An 18192-nucleotide genomic window follows, 5' to 3' on the forward strand; every position below is an offset into this window, starting at 1 on the left:
GGGGAACCCTCCAGCGTGGACCTGCTGGCAGCCATATAGGGCTCGAAAATGGCCCTGGAACACCAAATAGAAATAGTCTCGGTGGACGTGAATCTACTGAGGGCGGACCTGAGAAAAGTAGTGGACAAGGTGTCCACAGCGGATGGAGACATTGTTGAGCTAAGAGGAGAGGTGGTTTTTATGAACAGCAGGTGGCTTAAATGGCCACGACCATGAGGGCTCTGGAGCGTCGGGTCGAAGATGCGGAGGGTTGGGCCCTGCACAGCAATATCCGCGTCCTGGGGTTCCTGTAACAAGTTGAAGGGAGCTCGTCGGAATAGTGGATCCATACTCAACTGTGCCCATGGTACCTGTCTGACTTTTTGGTTGTGGAAAGAGCGTTGGTGCCGCCGCACCCACCGGGGGCCCAGCCGTGGACTATTCTATCCAAAATACTTAACTACCGTGACCCCGACTGTAAACTGCATGTAGCATGTGAGCGCTAAAACCTTACCCATGGCAAAAGTAAAATCACCATATACCCGGACTACACCAGGCAGGTGAAGGAACTGCTCAGGTCATTTCTGGGAGCCAAGCAGCAGCTGCGGACCTTGCAACTTCAGTAGATGCTTTTGTACCCAGTTAAACTGAAGGTTCTGGTGCAAGGAAAAGCACATTTCTTTGAGACGGCGGAGGAGGTGTGGGAGACTTGGAATTCGGGGAGATGCTCTCCTTCCCCATGAACCGCGTAGCCAGAGGTGACGATGGGGCTCTCATGTCCAAGTGGGGGGGTGCAACAAAATGGACAGACCACAGGGGGGCCTAGCGAGATGCCGCTGGGGTAACAGAGGGTCACCATTCGAGAGGATGGCACCATGCACCTTGGGACTTTAGAAACGCAGGCTTCAGACTCACATTCTACCTCGTCCATACTGGAGCCTGGAGATGTGCCAGTGACCCTGAGCCCAACAGAAGATGTTGTTCTTGACTCCCTGCCAGCTCCAGCACCGGAAACGGAAGACGACTGAGAGTGGTGCCCAAGACTATACCTGATTGTTTCTTCTTTATTGTTATGATAGTGCAGTGACCTTGTGCACTTGTGCTGTAGACCCTGGTTTCAGTGCGTGTGGTAACGCTGCAGAACTGTTTGATGGTCGAATGGTGGTGTGGCTGGGCGGGAGACTCGGGAGGGATGGTGGATGAGAGGAGCAACTGTCGCCTGCATTGTGTACACACTGGAGATTGATACATTGTTGCCCCTCCGTGGGCTATGGCTGATCACAATGATGGTTTGATCCCGGTCAGGACTCTAGTTCTCCCTAGGGAATTAACCAGTCCCTGTTGGACTGATGGGTAGGCTGTGCACATCCTGGCACGAGCAGGGGGAGGGCACTATCGATTGCACAGTTGCACGTTATTTGTCCATGGGTGGGGGGGGAGCTGTTAATGTGTTGCTGGTTTATTAGATGCAGCAGCAGCACACAATGGTTAAGGGTCGGCAACAGGGGATTTATTTGAAACACGCAGTACATGGGGATAGCAACTGAATTTAAACTACTGACCTGGAATGTCCGGGGCATAGGCACTTGTACCAGGAGGCATAGAGTGCTTACCTTCTTGAAAAGACATCACTTATCTATAGCATGCTTACAGGAGACATCTAGACAGGGTGGCCAAGAAATGACATGGTCAGATGTACTATTCTTCCTATTTGACTTATGCTAGGGGTGTGTTGATATGGGTGGCTCCCGGGATAACTTTCACATTGACATATATGGAGGCGGACGTGAACAGTCGCTATGTGCTGATTAGGGGAAGACTAGACGGTTGTGACTACTCCATTTTAAGCTCCTACGCCCCGAATGCCAATGATCCAGCGTTTTATCAGGTCATGGAAGACTTAATAATACAGGAGTTGGACGTACCCATTCTGTAGATGGGGGTCTTTAACTACATATTGGACTGTCCAGAGGAGAAGACGTTGTAGCGACACACTTACCATTCCCCAGTTAACTCAGTATTGAAGTGGGGAGGTCCTGTCCAGGTACCGAGGACATGGAGAATGTCTGCTAAAATCCTAGAGGACCCGGTAGGCAGGGAGGCACTGTCTCATGGACTGACGGAATATATGGCATTTAAATGGGAGGGGATGGCTAGTAGGGTCACGGAGTGGGAAGCACTGAATGTGGTGTTGAGGGATGTATGTATGTGACTAATGTGTGGGGTCTGCCGACAGCTCCAGCGGGAGCTCAAAGAGCAGGAGGACGTCCTGGGGGCAGCCCAAGCAGAGGAACAGGTGCATTGGACCGCTGATGACAGAGAACTGTCTGCGCAGACTCATCAGCGACATATGGGATAGGCTAGATAAATGCACACTCCGTCAGTACAGAGAACGTTACACAGGAATAGGGACTAGTCTGGGCACCTTTTGGCCTGGATCTTGCGGAGGGAACAAGCCTTATCGCTGACTAAGTGTCTGCTCACGCCGGAAGCTACAATAATGTACACCAGAGAAGCCATTCTTGAGGTATTTCAGCGACACTTAAGGAAAGTGCACAAGGCGGACCCTGCTGTCCAAGCAGACCGCTATATACTACTTTTGGAGGGATTACCCCTGGCGCACCTACCCCCGTTGTGTGTGGAGGCAGTGTATGCCCAGTTGTCATTGGAGTAGGTGGGCGCAGCGCTACAGGCGCTCCCTAGGGCGATTGCTCCGGGGAGGGCGGACAGATTCCCCGCCAGAGTTCTATCAGGCATTCTCGGCTACGGTGGGGCAGTCCCTACTACAAGAGTACGGGGAGGCACTTGATCGGGCATGAATCTGCAGCGGTAATCTCATTTTATTACATGATGCGAAGCAGAGAAATGAGGAACTGGCCCTGGTGTTGATAGACCTGGAGAAGTCCTTTGATACTGTGGATTGGGGTTACCTAGAGGAAGTGCTGAGAGTGGTGGGCATAGGGCCGTAGTTTCAGAGCTGGGTCAAATTGCTCTTACGGCCCACACGCTAGGATTCGGGTGGACCAAAGTCCCTCAAGAATGTGAATAGGGGAACGTGTCAGGGGTGCCCACTCTCACCACTGTTATTTGCCCTGGCGATTGAGCCGTTAGCCGTTTGCGTGCGGCGAGAAATTGGTAAGTGGGCCTTTCGTCTAGGTGGAGCCGCACGTTACATTATATGCAGACAAAGCTTTGTTCTGCATAGCTTCACCCTGGATGGCACTACTTAATCTGTTGAGGCTCCTTTATGATTTTGGGCACTCTTCTGGCCTGCATCTAATTCGCCACAAATCCTTAATCTTCCCTTGGCGAACATGGCAAAGTTACCCCATGAATGCTTCACTTGCCTTAGGTTGTGCTGGGAAACTGGCACATTTTAGCTATCTGGCTGTACAGGTAGCGCTTACAGATGCCCAACTGCTCAACCTAAATGTGGATAGAGTACCCGCTCTCACTGATGGGCAGACTGGCACTGTCCAAGATGGTGGTACTCGCACACTGTCTTTATGCTTTGCAGAATACATTATGCGCTATCCCCAAGATTGTTTGTAAACAACTGAACTCGGTGTTCACATCTCTGCTCTAGGCGGGTCCCAATAGTAGGGTGGCACTGAGCACCCTGTCTCGATGGTATGAGGAGGTGGGACTGGAGGCGCCAAGGCGGGATTACTAGATTATTACACGACACATCTGCAACATGCAACCCGGTGGTTTGATGAGGGAGACAACTGGGAGAAGAGACTATTGGTGTGGTCACAGGCGAAGTGGCCTACATAGTAGGTCAAACCTCTTCTGTTTGGCAGTTGTACGTGGAATCAGTCCTGAAACATGGCCCGTTTCATCAGGAACTGCCTGTATGGATATTGGCGCCAGTGCAACAAATGATGGCACACATGTCATTCCAGGATTGGAGGGACGATGGCTGCGAAGTGATGGCAGACTTATACACTGGTGAGACTTTTAAAACATGATCAGGCGTGTGGGAATCTCACACTGGTACAAGGGCACTACTTGCACTACACAGGGTTGGTGGAAGTGTTTAAAGTGACATGGGCTGCCTATCCCGTGATCCTGCAGACAACACACACCATAGACCTAATTTGAACCTGTGGCGCTGGACGTCGATTGATCTGCTTGCTTTACAAAACGATGAGGTTGGATGCTGCTGGTCTTCCCCCTAGGGCGAGGGAGGCATTGAATGCAGACCTGCAAACACCCATGTAAGATAAGATGTGCACCGCCATTAGTGGGCTGACACGTACAGTATCCTGTAAAGCACGTTTTAGGTTGGTGCATTACAATTTTTTGCCCCACACATATATGCCAGCGAAACTTGATCGTATTACACCTTCTCGAACAGATCACTTTCCACGATGTGGGGATAGAGCAGCGGATTTTCTACACTTAGCTTGGAGTTGCCCTAGGATGGATGTATTGTGGACCCAGGTAAGGGCCGATGTACAGAGGGGAATTTTCCAAATTGACTGCTCACCGCTACACTGTTTACTGGGTCACATTAAAAAACCTAAAGGATGCAAGATGGCTTACAAGTTAATGCAGCTGCTGTTAGTGTTAGCAAAACGTAGGGTTGCTATAACATGGATGGATGGGGCATAACTCCTCCACAGTAGATGCATGGCACCGCAATGTGAGAGAGTGGACAATGGCCGAAGAACAACATATGAAATTAAGCGGAAGTGATCAGAAATTGGCAGATGACCTCAGGGAATGGAGGGAACTGAGTGGGGTGTTCTTAAATGCAAATCAAGATGAGCCCGATATTAGCGTGAGTGAGCCAGAATGGGAAAATAATCAATGATGGCTGGAGAGGAGAGCCCCAATGTGCTATTGTGATCAGTAAAGTCCTGAACCTAACTAGCCGAGCTCCTCATGAAGGTACTGTGGATTGCAGCCAATACTGTTTGTGTAACTGCTGCAGGATTGTTGAAAATGAAAATAAAGGTGTTAAAAAAAAAAAGATTGGCTGGATAACTTGCTGAAAGACCGATGGACTAACTGGTTTATACTTTAAAATACCTTACTTGACCCAGTCTGAAAAGGTGAGAGGTCTTAGCTGCCTGCTGCTCTGATGAAGTCCAACCTGTCTGCTTAAGACCATTGATAAATGTTGCTCCAGAAGTGATGGCACTAGTCTGCTGTTGACTTGCAGGGCTAAAGGTGACTAAGGCCCTGAAATTAATGCTTATTTGTCATTATGAAACGTACCTCCTGAAGATGAAATGTGTGGAATTTCCTGAGATGGAGGAAGATACAAGAGTAAGCCAAAGATTCCTCAAAGATACAAGTTTACTTTTCTTGGGTAAGACTATTAAGGACTTGTTGGAGCTCAGTCACAGGACTATTGTATGTAAGTATGTATGTGTTATATGTATAGCGCATGCCTTCCCAAAAGGCAGCCGAGAGCTGTACAGTGTCAAAGGCTAGGATGCAGTCATTTAGTGATTGGAAAAATAGTTGATTCTTGATAGCAAAAGTGTATTTCATCACGATGTGGTGTTCTTTAAAGAGATGCATATGCAACTCGTTCCTAAAGTGGAACAGGGATGGGCTAGTATTAATGGATATAGGGATGTTGTCTAAGATCCTTGGTGTATAGCCTAGTGCCTCTTTACTCTATAGCCTAATATCCTTGTCAGTAAAAGTGAGTCAGTGAAAGTGTGTTAGGGAATAAAAAAAGCTGTGCGTCACCCCTTGAGTCAAAGTGTGATTTGCCACTGGTGGTTAGTAGTTGATTTTTGTGTGCCATGGAATTTTTCCACCCCTGTGAGTATCACCTCACCCCTCCTTCAGTTTGTGATGTACCCACTTTGCTCTCATGAGACTGCACAATATTTTTTTACAATCCATGGCTTGCGCAAGTCTGACAAGTCACATTAAGAAATTCTCAATTCTCTCAGCCTGTGAGTGATGGAGTTAGATTCAGAATTCAGACATGCGACATTTTTAATCTCTCATTTTTAGTTGTTTTCAGAATTATTGAACAGATTTACCCCAGACCAGAAAAGTATTTACATTTTGGCCAAGCAATACCATCTGGTTCAAGTTTGGGTTCAAATTGTTTAGAGGTTTTTGGTGTGTCAGTGAGGAAATATGCTTATGGGATTTTAAAATGTGAATTACAGGTTTTGGAATGTCTTTACTAGACTCATGAAACCTATCAAACCCGTGTGCTTCCGCATCTTTGAAAGGTTTGAGGATGACTTCTCAAATGGATCCAAAAGATATTAGAGGTCAAAAAGGTTGTTCTTATCAACTAACGATTGCAAACATAACTACCATGGGCTCTATGTTTTTAAAGTATTTTTGTACCCAAGATAAATTTATGGATGCAAACATTTTGATTGCCTGGCAAAAATTCCTGATTCTGGTTAATGAGAAATGACGGACTTTTCAGTACCTGCATTGACGAGTGCTGCAATTTTGCTAGTATGGTGGACTGTTCACAATTGTAGTAGTAGAAGTGTATTAGGTAGTGGGCCTTCTGGGTTTAGTCGACCTGTAAAGGTTCTTCAATGCCCACAGAAACTTAAGCTTGTGGGTAATCTCCAACAATTTGCAAGTAGTTTCCAAACATGGAAAAATATACAAATGTACTTCTTTAAGTTTGCTTCCACAATATGAATGGTAAATAATTGCCACCAAAATTAAGAGGGGATATAGAGAAAATGGTATGTGCAGAGGGGAAAATACTTTCTTTGTGGAGAAATAAAAATGTTACGTGTGCAAATAGTCACTCGTGTTACATTTCCTATGAGGATTTGAAAACTTGTACACATTCTGCATGTATACATTTTACTCCTGAGACTTTTTGAGAATTTCGAAATAGATATATTCTTCAAATGTAGGAGCAGTCCGGTAGGTGCAAAGTTCGGCACAGATCTGTTATTCCGATTCTGTAATCCCCTAACCGCCTTTAATGATTTTACTGCTGGACAATTCTATCCTGATTCCAGTAACCTTATCCAGCCCCACGGATGCACTTATCATTGAACTAGAGGCTGGTGAAAGCATTCCAGTAGTAAATGTACCTGCCTGGCCATGCGAATATACTAATTGGGAAGTAACAGTAACATAGACTGTACCAAGTCTGAGTATTCTGTGTGACCAACTGTAATAGTACTTTGACCATTCTTAATGCTAAACCCTGTTGACGTGTATCTACTACTTTCTCAAGTGAATCTTTTCTTCACACATTTGGTTACATTAATCTAAGTGACTTATTTATGTAACTTGTAATAATACATAGTACTTTTTTTTTTCTTTCAGTGAATGGAAGCATAACAAAAGCAAAATTACATGTGTAATGAGTTCACAAATTTGAGAGCAGTGATCGCATGGAATCAGCCTAATTCAATAAGGGTTCAAGATTGTTTCTTAGATTAGTTTACTGAAACAGACACTTTTTCAAAATGTTTGCTTGAACCACCAAATAATGTCTGCAGCATTTTCTCCACTGTTGATCGCAGCAGCACAACGTCATCTAGGGACAGGGAAGAAGAAGAATAATTTCCCTCCATCCATCTCCTTGAACCTTGCCACTGAAATACTAGCTGTAGATTGTGGGTTGAAACCTGCCTTCCTGTATGATTACAGCACAGCTGGGATTGTGCCACTCTGCAACTTCCTTCAGGAACTTCAACTCATTGGTTGGATCAAGCACCACGTACATCTCCTTGACATAGTAGATAACATAATTGTGGTGAATGTGGAGAATGCAGTGTTGAATCTGGAATCTGCTCTGCACAGAAATGATGTTGCCTTTGTTGATGCTTCGACAGGCCAGACAAGTCCGACGGTCTGTGAACCATGCCATTCCGAGGAGATCAAGGGACACGTTTTTGAACTGCTGAGTCATCTCACCCTATTTAGAAATGGTGAACCTGGAACTGTGTCTATGGGGGCAGTAAACTGCCAAGAATGGAATTTGTGCACCATATTTGGCGTTCTTTTGGGGTATCCTGCTTCCTACTGGTTTGATACAAGGAAAGGGTTTGAAAATTGCTTAGCCCTCATGCCTCTTCGGGTCTTCAGTGCAGATGGATCATGTTTAAAGATAAGCAATAGCATGCAATTTCAGCTTTACTCCTTCAGCGTTCCAGAGGAATTGCACCACTACTTGAGGGAGTATCTAGACTCTTGGAATGAAAACCTGAAGAATGCTTTTTCTAAACAGAATTGTTTTACTAATTTAAGTGTGACCAGTCGTTTGACAGTCTTGACAGCTGTAGCTTTGTAAATCACATCCATGTTTTAAAAATTAGTGGTGTGAGCCTTCACCACAAATCTGCATACGCCTCTGGCACTGTATCTCACCATTGCTGGGAATTGTTGTTGGACTATACCAATACCATCCTACTTCGGAAGAATAATTGATACGGGGAATGTATTTCACATTTCTCTCCATTCATGCTTTATTTTTTTTCTCTATCTTTGGGTAGGAGATCTATGTCTTAAAGTGAGCACTTAACTACATTTTGTAATCCAGGGAAAATCACAGTTACAGGAGACTAAAATCCCAGTTTTATTCCTCTCGTGCACACATCTTGTAGACACCCCAGCTTTTAAGGAGATTCCTTCCTGATGTTGTGGCTTTTAGTAACTGAACAGCATTTGAGAAAAGTTACACGATTTAGAGTTTTCTTTTGTAATTATGAATATTCAAAGGGCTAATTTGATAATCATCTCAATTTTAGTTTACTTTTCAATTTCAGTTGTTTTCGTTACAGAGTGTGTTGTATATTTAATACCTCGGTGCGATATGCCTGTTGCACTTCTCAGGTGTCTTTCAAATGTGTTAATTCCCCAAACTGTGAATAGATAGAAAGTAAACTACAATGCAGCCATGTGTGTTCAGCAGAACCAAGACTATTGCGAAAGTGTCTAGTGCCAGGACCCTGTGCCGTTTCACCAAGAAGTGATATATTTCTGAACAAGCACAAATCAAGGACACGTACATGGTACAGATGTGCTATTCGGATAGCTTATTACAGACCAGGGAAAATAACGCCAGAGGCTAAATCACCACAGATGTTCGTTGTCCTTTTGGATACACTGCTTGCTGTTAAGCTGGTCTGTTCTCTTTTTTCGTTCTACAAATCTGAATTTGCGTCTAAAATGTTTTCAGGTATTCATATTCAAGTGTGCCTTTCTAATATATCTTTATACTTAAACATCTCTTTCTGGTGTCAAGCCTTAGGTCTTCGCAATTAGGTTAATATTTTTGGTGTATCGAGTAATGGCCAGTATTTTTCTTTACACAGGCATGTATCCAAAAGCATCTGCAGACTAATATATAGAATATTTTACCCAGTTAAGATTTTCATGAACTCGAGCAGCATGTCTACAAGGCGAATCTTCTGCATCTATTAGATCTCAAAGGGACTTTTCAGTTGGTCAGTTGCTGAACACATCCCTTCTAAGCCAATGGTAGTGCAGACCCGCCCTCACCTTATGTGGAGATCAGCAAGAATGCGAGGAGATTTAAAGGCAGGCAGAACTCTTCCTCTTTTTTCTCTCCAGGCATGTGGTTTCACCTTCGAGATCTACAAAACCCGTACTTGACTCATAAACAAGCTAATCGAGCTCTTGCCATTGGCTAAAGAAAGAATGAGTAGTGGTGACATCACTACTTCACCAGGTTAGAGTCTCACTGATGAAGACTATAGATGAACTTGCCTTGCCAAAAGTGAGGGAAGTCAAAATAGATCTAGGACAAGAACTGAAACAAGAGATCGGTAACCTAGAGAAGGAGGTTGTGTGTGTGGGGGGGGGGGCAGAATACTATTATACATTGCTCTCCTGAAAGTCTACAAGGGTAGCTACTGTATATTACGTGGATCACATTTTTGTTTGTTGAACTATGTTATCAAAAAGGCTCATGCTAAAAAGAGTTTAACTGTCCAGTTAAATGTGCCAAGGCAACAGGCTTCCAACAGCATTTTGTCCCGCCAAGCAAATATTTTGAGAAAGAGGGACAGCCCAAAGCAATAGTATGTAAGCTACTAACATGTCCCTAGTTGCAAGTAGGGTTGCTAACATTTTTTTTTTTTTTAAATACTGTATGTGTAGGCTTCAGCCAGGTGGAAAAAGGTTCATGTGAGAGACTCACAATTGTAGTCATCAAAGTGTCATTCTATCATGCGGCAGCGCCTACCTGTCTACCCTGTCCTGTCACATTACTACTAAGCTCTATCCATTTAGATAATAAAAACCGACAACTTCAGGGTCACCCATCATATGCTCCTGCTTCCAATCACACTTGGCACCTCTGTACCGGAAGAGCAGCAGGACTGTCAAGTTTTATTATATTACATTCTCCCAAATGAAAAAGTCAAACTCCCCAAGATGGGGATAATGAGGTGAAGATTGTAAACTTGGTGCTATACCACCTTTTCAAATGGTTGTTGCTTCATATGTAACCGCTGCAGCCCAGTACAGTCAGGAGCTATGGTCTCTTTGCAAAACTGTGGACTTTGAATCTGCGGACCTAGGTTCAAACCCAGGATTGGCTCTTGATGAAGAATAGAACCCAACTGTGCACCTGGATCAAGTGCTCCAATGTTCTACAATACAAACGTGTTACACACAGCGTGGTTCAGTGCAATAACGTGGTAGACGAGCAATGCAACTGGAATAAAGAAATACCAGTAATCACCTATCTAGTATTTGTACATTGCCAGCACCCGTCTTGAAGCCTTAATTACTGGGAGGACGAGAGAAAAATCCTACTTGCAGGCACGGTGTCCTCTGAAGTTGAAGCTGCATAGTCCAGCGGATATTACCACAACTAAACACTATATCTGTATGGCAAGCGGGATTGCAAACGTTCGATTTCTAATGGAGTCGACTGTCCCAGCTAGACTGTTGGCAAGTAATGATGCAGTTTATTGAAGACATTAACATTATGGATCATCTATCTACAAGTTGGTCTCTACAGCTACAGATGTACTGAAGATATGAAGCTTAGGTCGTGTTTAACTCTGGGCAGCGGTTGACTAAGGCAGTTCAGGCATTTTGCTGCTGCTGAATTTATAAAACAAAACAATGATCCCTTCAGGCGTATCAACCCTATTGATCAAGGCAAAGGGACAGAGCAAGCAATGTTTATCTGAAGGGAACCAAGGCAATCCTCAATGTACAAGGTAAAGCACGAATCCGCAATCGCGGAGAAAAAAAGCCTTGACTCAGAGCAGTTGGTGTCTGTTAATTTAAGACTATTGGAATAGGCAGCTAAGTTCCACTTTATTGAGAAAACACAGAAACAGTCACTGTCCTGTGGAAACTATGAGTTCATAAGTGGCGGTGTGAAAAAAACGAAGAGACTTCAACCAAGCGTTTCCCACGTAAAGAGTGTGCAAGAGTGGTTGTAGCGAGGCAATGTTGAAACCAAAACTATCCTGCCTAGTGTTACTTGCTCTTCATTCTCATTTCCTTGAAAGCCTGAAGCAGAGACACGGAGCACAGGGCGATACTATCTTGTTGTTGTCTCCAATAAAGAAAATATTGCTTAGTAACTGTGTACTAGAACTGTAATTTGCCAAAGGCTTTCCACAGAATCCACCATGTTTTTGCATGTTAATGTATAGGTTACAGACAATCTGGCAAGCAATACAAGATTAAATGGGTTAGTTTGCTTTTTCCAGTATGGTGAATATACAACAAGAAAAGAAAGAAATTAAAAACATAATTTCAACATTTGTAGGAAGCTTTACTAAATAGTTTCCTAAAATTGCAAGCAGGCAAAATACTCCATAAAACATTATTTAAAAAAATATTTTACAAATACGAAATTCCTGAGAAAGATTTTACCACTTTATGTCTAACGTCAGTCTAAAATCTGTAAGATGCATACTCCAGCTTATCGTATAAAACTGTGCTGTAGAACAATGATGCAGAATAGTGCTGTCGCTGTTGCTAGGAAGATCACCAGACATGCAAACAAGCTACTTCTGCAGCACCCCTAAAAAGAGAAAGGAATCAGGTTGTGAATGTCACATAAAGTAATGTGCAGAAAGGAGACAGACCGAATGAAAAAAGCCCCACACACTCTTTGAATTTCTTTGTGTAACAACAAAACCTGCTCTTTGGTATAGCATCATTTAACCAAATCTTAAGTGACATGGGTGGCGTAAGAATGCACTACCTAAAAGCAGCTCCCAAAACGATGACTCGTTTAAATTAAGGTTCGAAAGTACGACTTATTTTATATTGAACTAAACAAATGGATCGCTGATTAGTTTGCAATATTTCTGTCTATTATTTCTAGAAAAAGGTGCTTTTATGATCCTGGTGATCGAAATCAAGTTTTACAAACAAACAAATATTTCAAACATTCGATTTTACCTTCTGCACATGACAGGGACTTTATCAAAAGGGTCTCTATTTATGTGTAGCACACTGTAGGCATCTTTTACCTTTGGCCTCTTAGCTTGAAATGTTTTGATCTGGTTTCTGCATTCACGAAGCTTTGTCTGGCAGAAGAGGTACTCCTGACTCAGGCAGTCCAATTCAGATTGAAGGTCAGCACACTGAAATTGGAAAGGAGTCAGAAAAGTTAACTTAATACCAAGATAACAAATACACTAAGTGGTTATGACCAACATTATAGTAATTCCACCCTGGCAGTACACTATAAAACAAGAAAAGTAAGCACCATTGACTGCAAATAACATACACGAAGTGCTTACCAATCCAGTATTTTTGTTTTTCATTTTATGTTTTTCTTACATTTTCATACAATATTTCAAACTAGCTATCACTATCATGTACCAGCTGTAAATGTAAAATAACCTTTGTAATAGGATTTTAAAATGTGAAAGTTATTGTACATCCACAAGATACCAGAAGTAGAAAAGATTGGCAGCCGTAAATCAACATGAAAACTGTAGGAACAGTCCATGACAAATTGTTTTTATGGTTGAGTACACATCCCTATTTTGAACCTAGTACCCAAGTTACAATAATGCACAGTAAGCAATCACGGTCAAAGATTGCGCCACCATTAAGGTGCCTTGAAGTGGTGTGATGCTGGCATCAACACTATCTCTGGCATAGTCTCACTGTCACTGCCAACACCTGATGAAAAGTGTTGAACTACTTTATTTTTCCTAGAGATAAATCCCTTAATGGCCCGCCATGATTATCAAAAACCAAAGGAAATGATGGACGGAGTGTTGAACATTGCAAGCACTCACCCCCAGTCAACTGATCTGGGTTTAATCCATCACCGTTCCTTAGCCCACTCTGCCACCCCAGTTCAGACACGGCCATATGCAAATCAGTCTGACCCTGTGCCTCATGGGAACAGTCCAGCCCGAACTGCCAAGCCATGTCTTCCCTGGATCGGAAACAAGCTTCCTAGGACCGGTTTCTGGCATTTCAGCCGTCTTCAGCCAGGCTTGCTTGAATCCAGTGGCAAAGCTCAGACGTGAGTTCCTTGCTCACTTTGCCACTGGATTCAAGCAAGCCTGGCTGAAGACGGCTGAAATGCCAGCATCATTTCACAAAAATGCTATAGGTAGTGGAAGAGACATCACACACCATTTGACCTTTACTTTGAGTCACTACACATGCTTAAACATTAACTCACATTTAAACACTCTCACAAGCACGCATACAACATTAGTTAAACATTTTTGACTTACCCTAGCTGCCAGATAGGGTCACATTCCAGCTAATTGTACTCCGTCTATTATACAAATAGTATTATTTACTATTTGTGTAATAAACAAATTGGTAGAAAACCAGGAAATGGAGCCCCGACTGACAACTATCAGGAAGAGCTACCCCTGTGTTCCAGGCACTGATTTTGCCACCTTTGAGAACAGTGGTCGCAAGGGCCATTCCAGTGGTCGCAACTGCGACCCCTGAAAAACGTCCATAGTTGCAGTCACACCAAACAACAAAATGCGCATTGAGAGGTGCTTTTGTTATATGGGTATTGGGCAGCAGCGGCTCTTCAGTTAAGGGGGAGAAGCATTGCTGGTCAGCTGGAGATGTTAATGATTAATGTCAATAAAGAGTTTGGATCAATAGAGGTGTGCAAACCCTATCTTTACAGATTGCTTATATATCCCATTTATTCTTATGTGCTGAATTGCATTTGCGTGTACAGAAAAAATACAGACTGCAGTTCAGACAGCTGTTATATAGGAAAGACCATTGGCTTGGAGAAATGCATAATTGTGGTTACGCCCATTCCAGCCTTAGAGGCTGGCACCAAGGCAAGGGTTCTAGCGCAAAAGCCTTCCACCCAAGATGGATACAAGAGGCCACCTCCTTAACAGATACTGATGTTGACTGTCCTTGATCCTACTTTGTAAACACAAGAATTTCTCCAGTATGAACAAATATACCCCGTGCCAGTGATATTTTGCCTCTTGAACAGTATGATTTTATATATGGATGGTTCAGCGCAGCATGCAGTTGGCACTGAACAACGATACCGCATGTGCAGCACTACGTGGTGTCATTGAAAATGGAGAATTTCATCCACAGTAAACTTTTACACAGTCCTTAGGCGGACTCTACCGATCAGCAGACTGAATTGAAAGGTTTAATTCTGGCACTAGAGAACACTGGTCGTGAATTCCCCACACTCATAGTGTGTGATTTGTATTACTGTATCCAGTCTTTTAATGAAAACCTATATTATTAGTGCTTGAATGGATTAAAAAATTCCAAAGGAAACACTATCAAGCATAAATTGCTTTGGAGAAAAGTGGCACATTTTAAAGAATGCTTGCCATGCATGGGCTCATGTGGTTCATACATTGGGTCATCAGCGTGTTGGAATACATGTTGCAGGGAATTCACTGGCTGATGAAGCCGCCAAAGCAGCAGTTCAGATGGCTGTTGTAGCTGCAATTACTCATTCACACAAAGGTGGATGGTGACATCAAGGTTGCTGCTGTCAGTGCTTTATGCAGTTGCACTCCATTAACTAAAACATATCCAGCAAAATACTATCTATTGAGTGACCAAAACATACCTTTTGCTCTCATTCCCGGAGTGGGGGATCGAGTGATACCCACCCAGGACCACAGGGCTAGAATTAATCATAACTGCTCATGAGGGATTGGCATCTGTCCAAGCAGGTGTGGTGACTACAGTTTTAATATTTCAAAAACGCTATTGGTGGCATGGTCTGTGCAAGCAGACAAAACAATATGTTGTCAGTTGTGACATCTGTCAGCAAATTAAAAGTACCACTGCAGCTTGTCCACCTCTACAATGTGTCTATTTGGTTAATTGTCAACCTCTTAACTCAGATGATGCGTTTCCATTTATTCTATTGGCCGTTGATTCATGTTTTTTGATTTCTATAGGTGTAGCCACAGCGATCAGGTGGAGCTAAAACTGTTCTGAAAGATTTGCAGTTCTTTGGGTGGCGGGGAGCATGATGGTTGTGAGCTAAGAGGCGGAAGGAACTTGTTCTTTGGCATATACCTTGTACCTTATAAAATGACCTCCGTGCCCTGCGCCAAATTGTCTGTCTGCAGCAGCCCTCTGAAGCGAAGCAGTGTCTAACCCGAGGCGGCTGGTGTGGCGATCCCACGCTGGGATGCTGCCGCCAGGGAGCTGCAGTGGATCAGGGCAGCCCACGCGCAGGCTCACCACGGCAGTGGCAGCACAAGTCAGCAGAAAATTTACGAGATCCTTTCACCCGCTGCAGCTGTATTTCTGGAGGCATCCAGCAGCCCTCACCTCACATCCAGGGTAGTAGTTGGTGGACTATCAGGGAGGCTGCAGAAGAAGTCATGTGGGCCCAGCACCCTATGCTTATGGATAAGAGAGGTCAACCCACTGATAAGGCTGGTAAGGTTAGTGGCAAGATCTTAAGGTACACATAGCATACCCGAGCTATAACAACAAGGGTAAGTCCTGGGCTTGAATTTCCTCCGGTTTATGGGGCCACTGGTGCTAAGAATATGGTGAAGGGGCAGAAATGCCTGCCTGGAAAGGCAGCGGATGCTGAGACCACAGTTACTAATTTTGGGAAATCTGCAAAGCTGTTGGGGAGCAGCCTGCGTGGAAGGGACAGAAAGATTCCAACCCCCCAGATTAAGGTTACCTCTTCCCTTAAATCCTTTTATAAAGTCCTGACCCTACTGGCCTCACAACGTGCAGAAGGAGGTGTGGAAGAGGACGCAAGCCATAGGATCCTGAGCATGGATAATGTTTCTGTCGCATCTGTTGCTGGTAGAGATACTCCTTCAAGCAAAATCATGAATTCCGAAGCAGAAAGTGGGCCACGCGAAGGCTTACGCAGCTCAGGTTCCTACGAATAACAATTGTAATGTTCTTGCACTAGCAGACAAACCAAGATCAGTTGTAGAGCATTGTCAGCAGGTGACTGAAACAGCAGGAGGTGCAGTTAGAGGGCAACCTGATGAATCATTGGCCGCCATCCTCTTAGGTTTAAAAGAGGAGATGAAAAACAGATTGAAGATATCGGAGGCCAGTTGGGCAGATATCCAAGCCTCCTGTACTGCACTAGAACAAAAACTGGAATAAGTGGCTGCTCGGACCAGAGCATTAGAGGAGGTGGTAGCCATGATTAGACTAGACATCGTAAAAAACACATCTTGGATAAACCTGGTGATCAAGCAGAACCAAGAATTAAGGAAAGACCTTGGGAGGGTTGAAAATCACTCAAGGAGGAATAATCTTAGGTTTTTGAATATCCCAGAGGCGGAGGAGGGAACTAATATCAAGTCTTTTATAAACACACTGTTGCGAGACACAGTCCTGAAAGACAGGCAAGACATTATTCTTGAGAAAGAAATCCAGAGTGCACATAGAGACTCCTTCAAAAGGAACCTTCAAAGTCAGAAGCCAAGGAAGATTTTGGTGAATTTTCTCGCCTATGCAGTAAAAAAGGTGATACTGAGTACAGCCTTTGTCTCCCTGTTCTCTGAACTATACGCTGTAGAGGTTTACCCGGACTTGGAGAGGCTTAGAGATTGGCGGAAACGTGTAGAGCTCACAGTGAAGGGTAGAGAATGTTTGGAAGCACCAATAACCAACAGGGAAATTAGGGAGTACTTCTTACATATAAAGAACGGGAAGGCTGCCGGTTCGGATGCAATTCCATCAGAACTCTATAAGCTCCTAGTAGAGGAGATTGTCTCAGAACAGGAACCATTATTTAACTCAATATATCGAAGGGGGGGGGAGATACAGATCCCAAATTCGTGGAAAGAGGCCACAATAGTTTTGGTTTTAAAACCTGCTGAGGATCCTAAGAAGGCAGACTCCTATGGTCCAATCTCACTGTTAAATGCAGATTATAGAGTCATCACAAGCATCCTGGCACGGAGACTGGCCAAGTTAGCCCCCCCAGCTGACACATCCGGAGCAGAAAGGATTTATGCCAAAGTGGCACATCTAAGAACTAACGCAGCAGTTGATTGGAACTATTTATCATGTCACTGCTCGCTCAATCCCCCTGCCTAGGATCACGATAGATGCAGACAAGGCATTTGACTGGGTATGCTGGCATACTTGTGGGGGGTCTTGGAAATATTGGGTTTTAGCCCTGTTTTATCTCTGTGCTTCAGAAACTTTATGAAAACTCATCAGCTAGAATTCTCCTTAATGGCTCATTGACTAGGAGTTTAAGTATTCAAGGCAGGGTTGGCCCCTGTCGCCTCTTTTGTTTGACATCTATATTGAGCCATTCACACAGCTACCAAGAAGAGACAATCGGGGTATCCCTTTCCACTTCCCTTCTCTTAGCAGTAAGATTAGGATATACACCGACGACCTGATAATTTATACATCTGACCCTGTTCAAACTATGACTAGGGTCGAGAGACTGGCGGCGGAGTTTGGGGCCTTGTCTGGATACTTGGTGAATAACTCTAAGTCAGAGATAATGTGTTCAAATTAAGAAGACTGGAGGGGTGCAGACATAAAATATCTAGGAATTGTTATTGTCAACCTTGTGGATGAAATACCATTATATAACTTGAAAAGAGTGGCAAAGGATATAGATACTCTATTGTCCTGATGGAAGAACTTGCCATTAACAATCTATGGGCGTGTGAATCTCATCAAGATGTCGATCCTTCCCAAACTGACATACCTTTTTAATTGAGTCCCCCTTACATTTTCAACACAAGTATTAATAAAATCCAGGGGAGAATAACTAGTTTTATATGGGCCTCTCGTGGGGCAAGGCTGGTGTGG

The 18192-nt window shown here is 43.9% G+C and overlaps 1 protein-coding gene and 1 long non-coding RNA gene across 8 annotated transcripts in view; one reads left to right on the top strand and one right to left on the bottom strand.

Annotated features, from left to right (window-relative positions):
* The window catches only part of LOC146830598 (UPF0739 protein C1orf74 homolog), a 42915-nt gene extending 33741 nt beyond the window's left edge, over positions 1–9174 (top strand). The window contains exon 2 of the mRNA XM_085604790.1: positions 7267–9174. Within this exon, the coding sequence (XP_085460916.1) occupies positions 7433–8236 (804 nt within the window). The 5' untranslated portion in view covers positions 7267–7432 and the 3' untranslated portion in view covers positions 8237–9174. The remainder of the gene's footprint in view (positions 1–7266) is intronic.
* Positions 1–18192, bottom strand: part of LOC146830599 (uncharacterized) — an 86598-nt gene that overhangs the window by 9699 nt on the left and 58707 nt on the right. For 3 of the 7 annotated variants that reach the window (XR_014961452.1, XR_014961456.1, XR_014961454.1), the window contains 2 exons: positions 12414–12527; positions 11809–11959 (listed from right to left, as the gene is read on the bottom strand). This is a non-coding gene — a long non-coding RNA (uncharacterized LOC146830599). Of the gene's footprint in view, positions 1–11762; positions 11960–12413; positions 12528–18192 lie in introns of those variants that run through there. The other 4 variants (XR_014961457.1, XR_014961458.1, XR_014961451.1 and 1 more) reach the window with 2 other exon arrangements.

This window comes from Triturus cristatus, chromosome 5_1 (genome assembly GCF_964204655.1).
Source record: "Triturus cristatus chromosome 5_1, aTriCri1.1, whole genome shotgun sequence".
In the NCBI taxonomy this organism is placed as follows: Eukaryota; Metazoa; Chordata; class Amphibia; order Caudata; family Salamandridae; genus Triturus; species Triturus cristatus.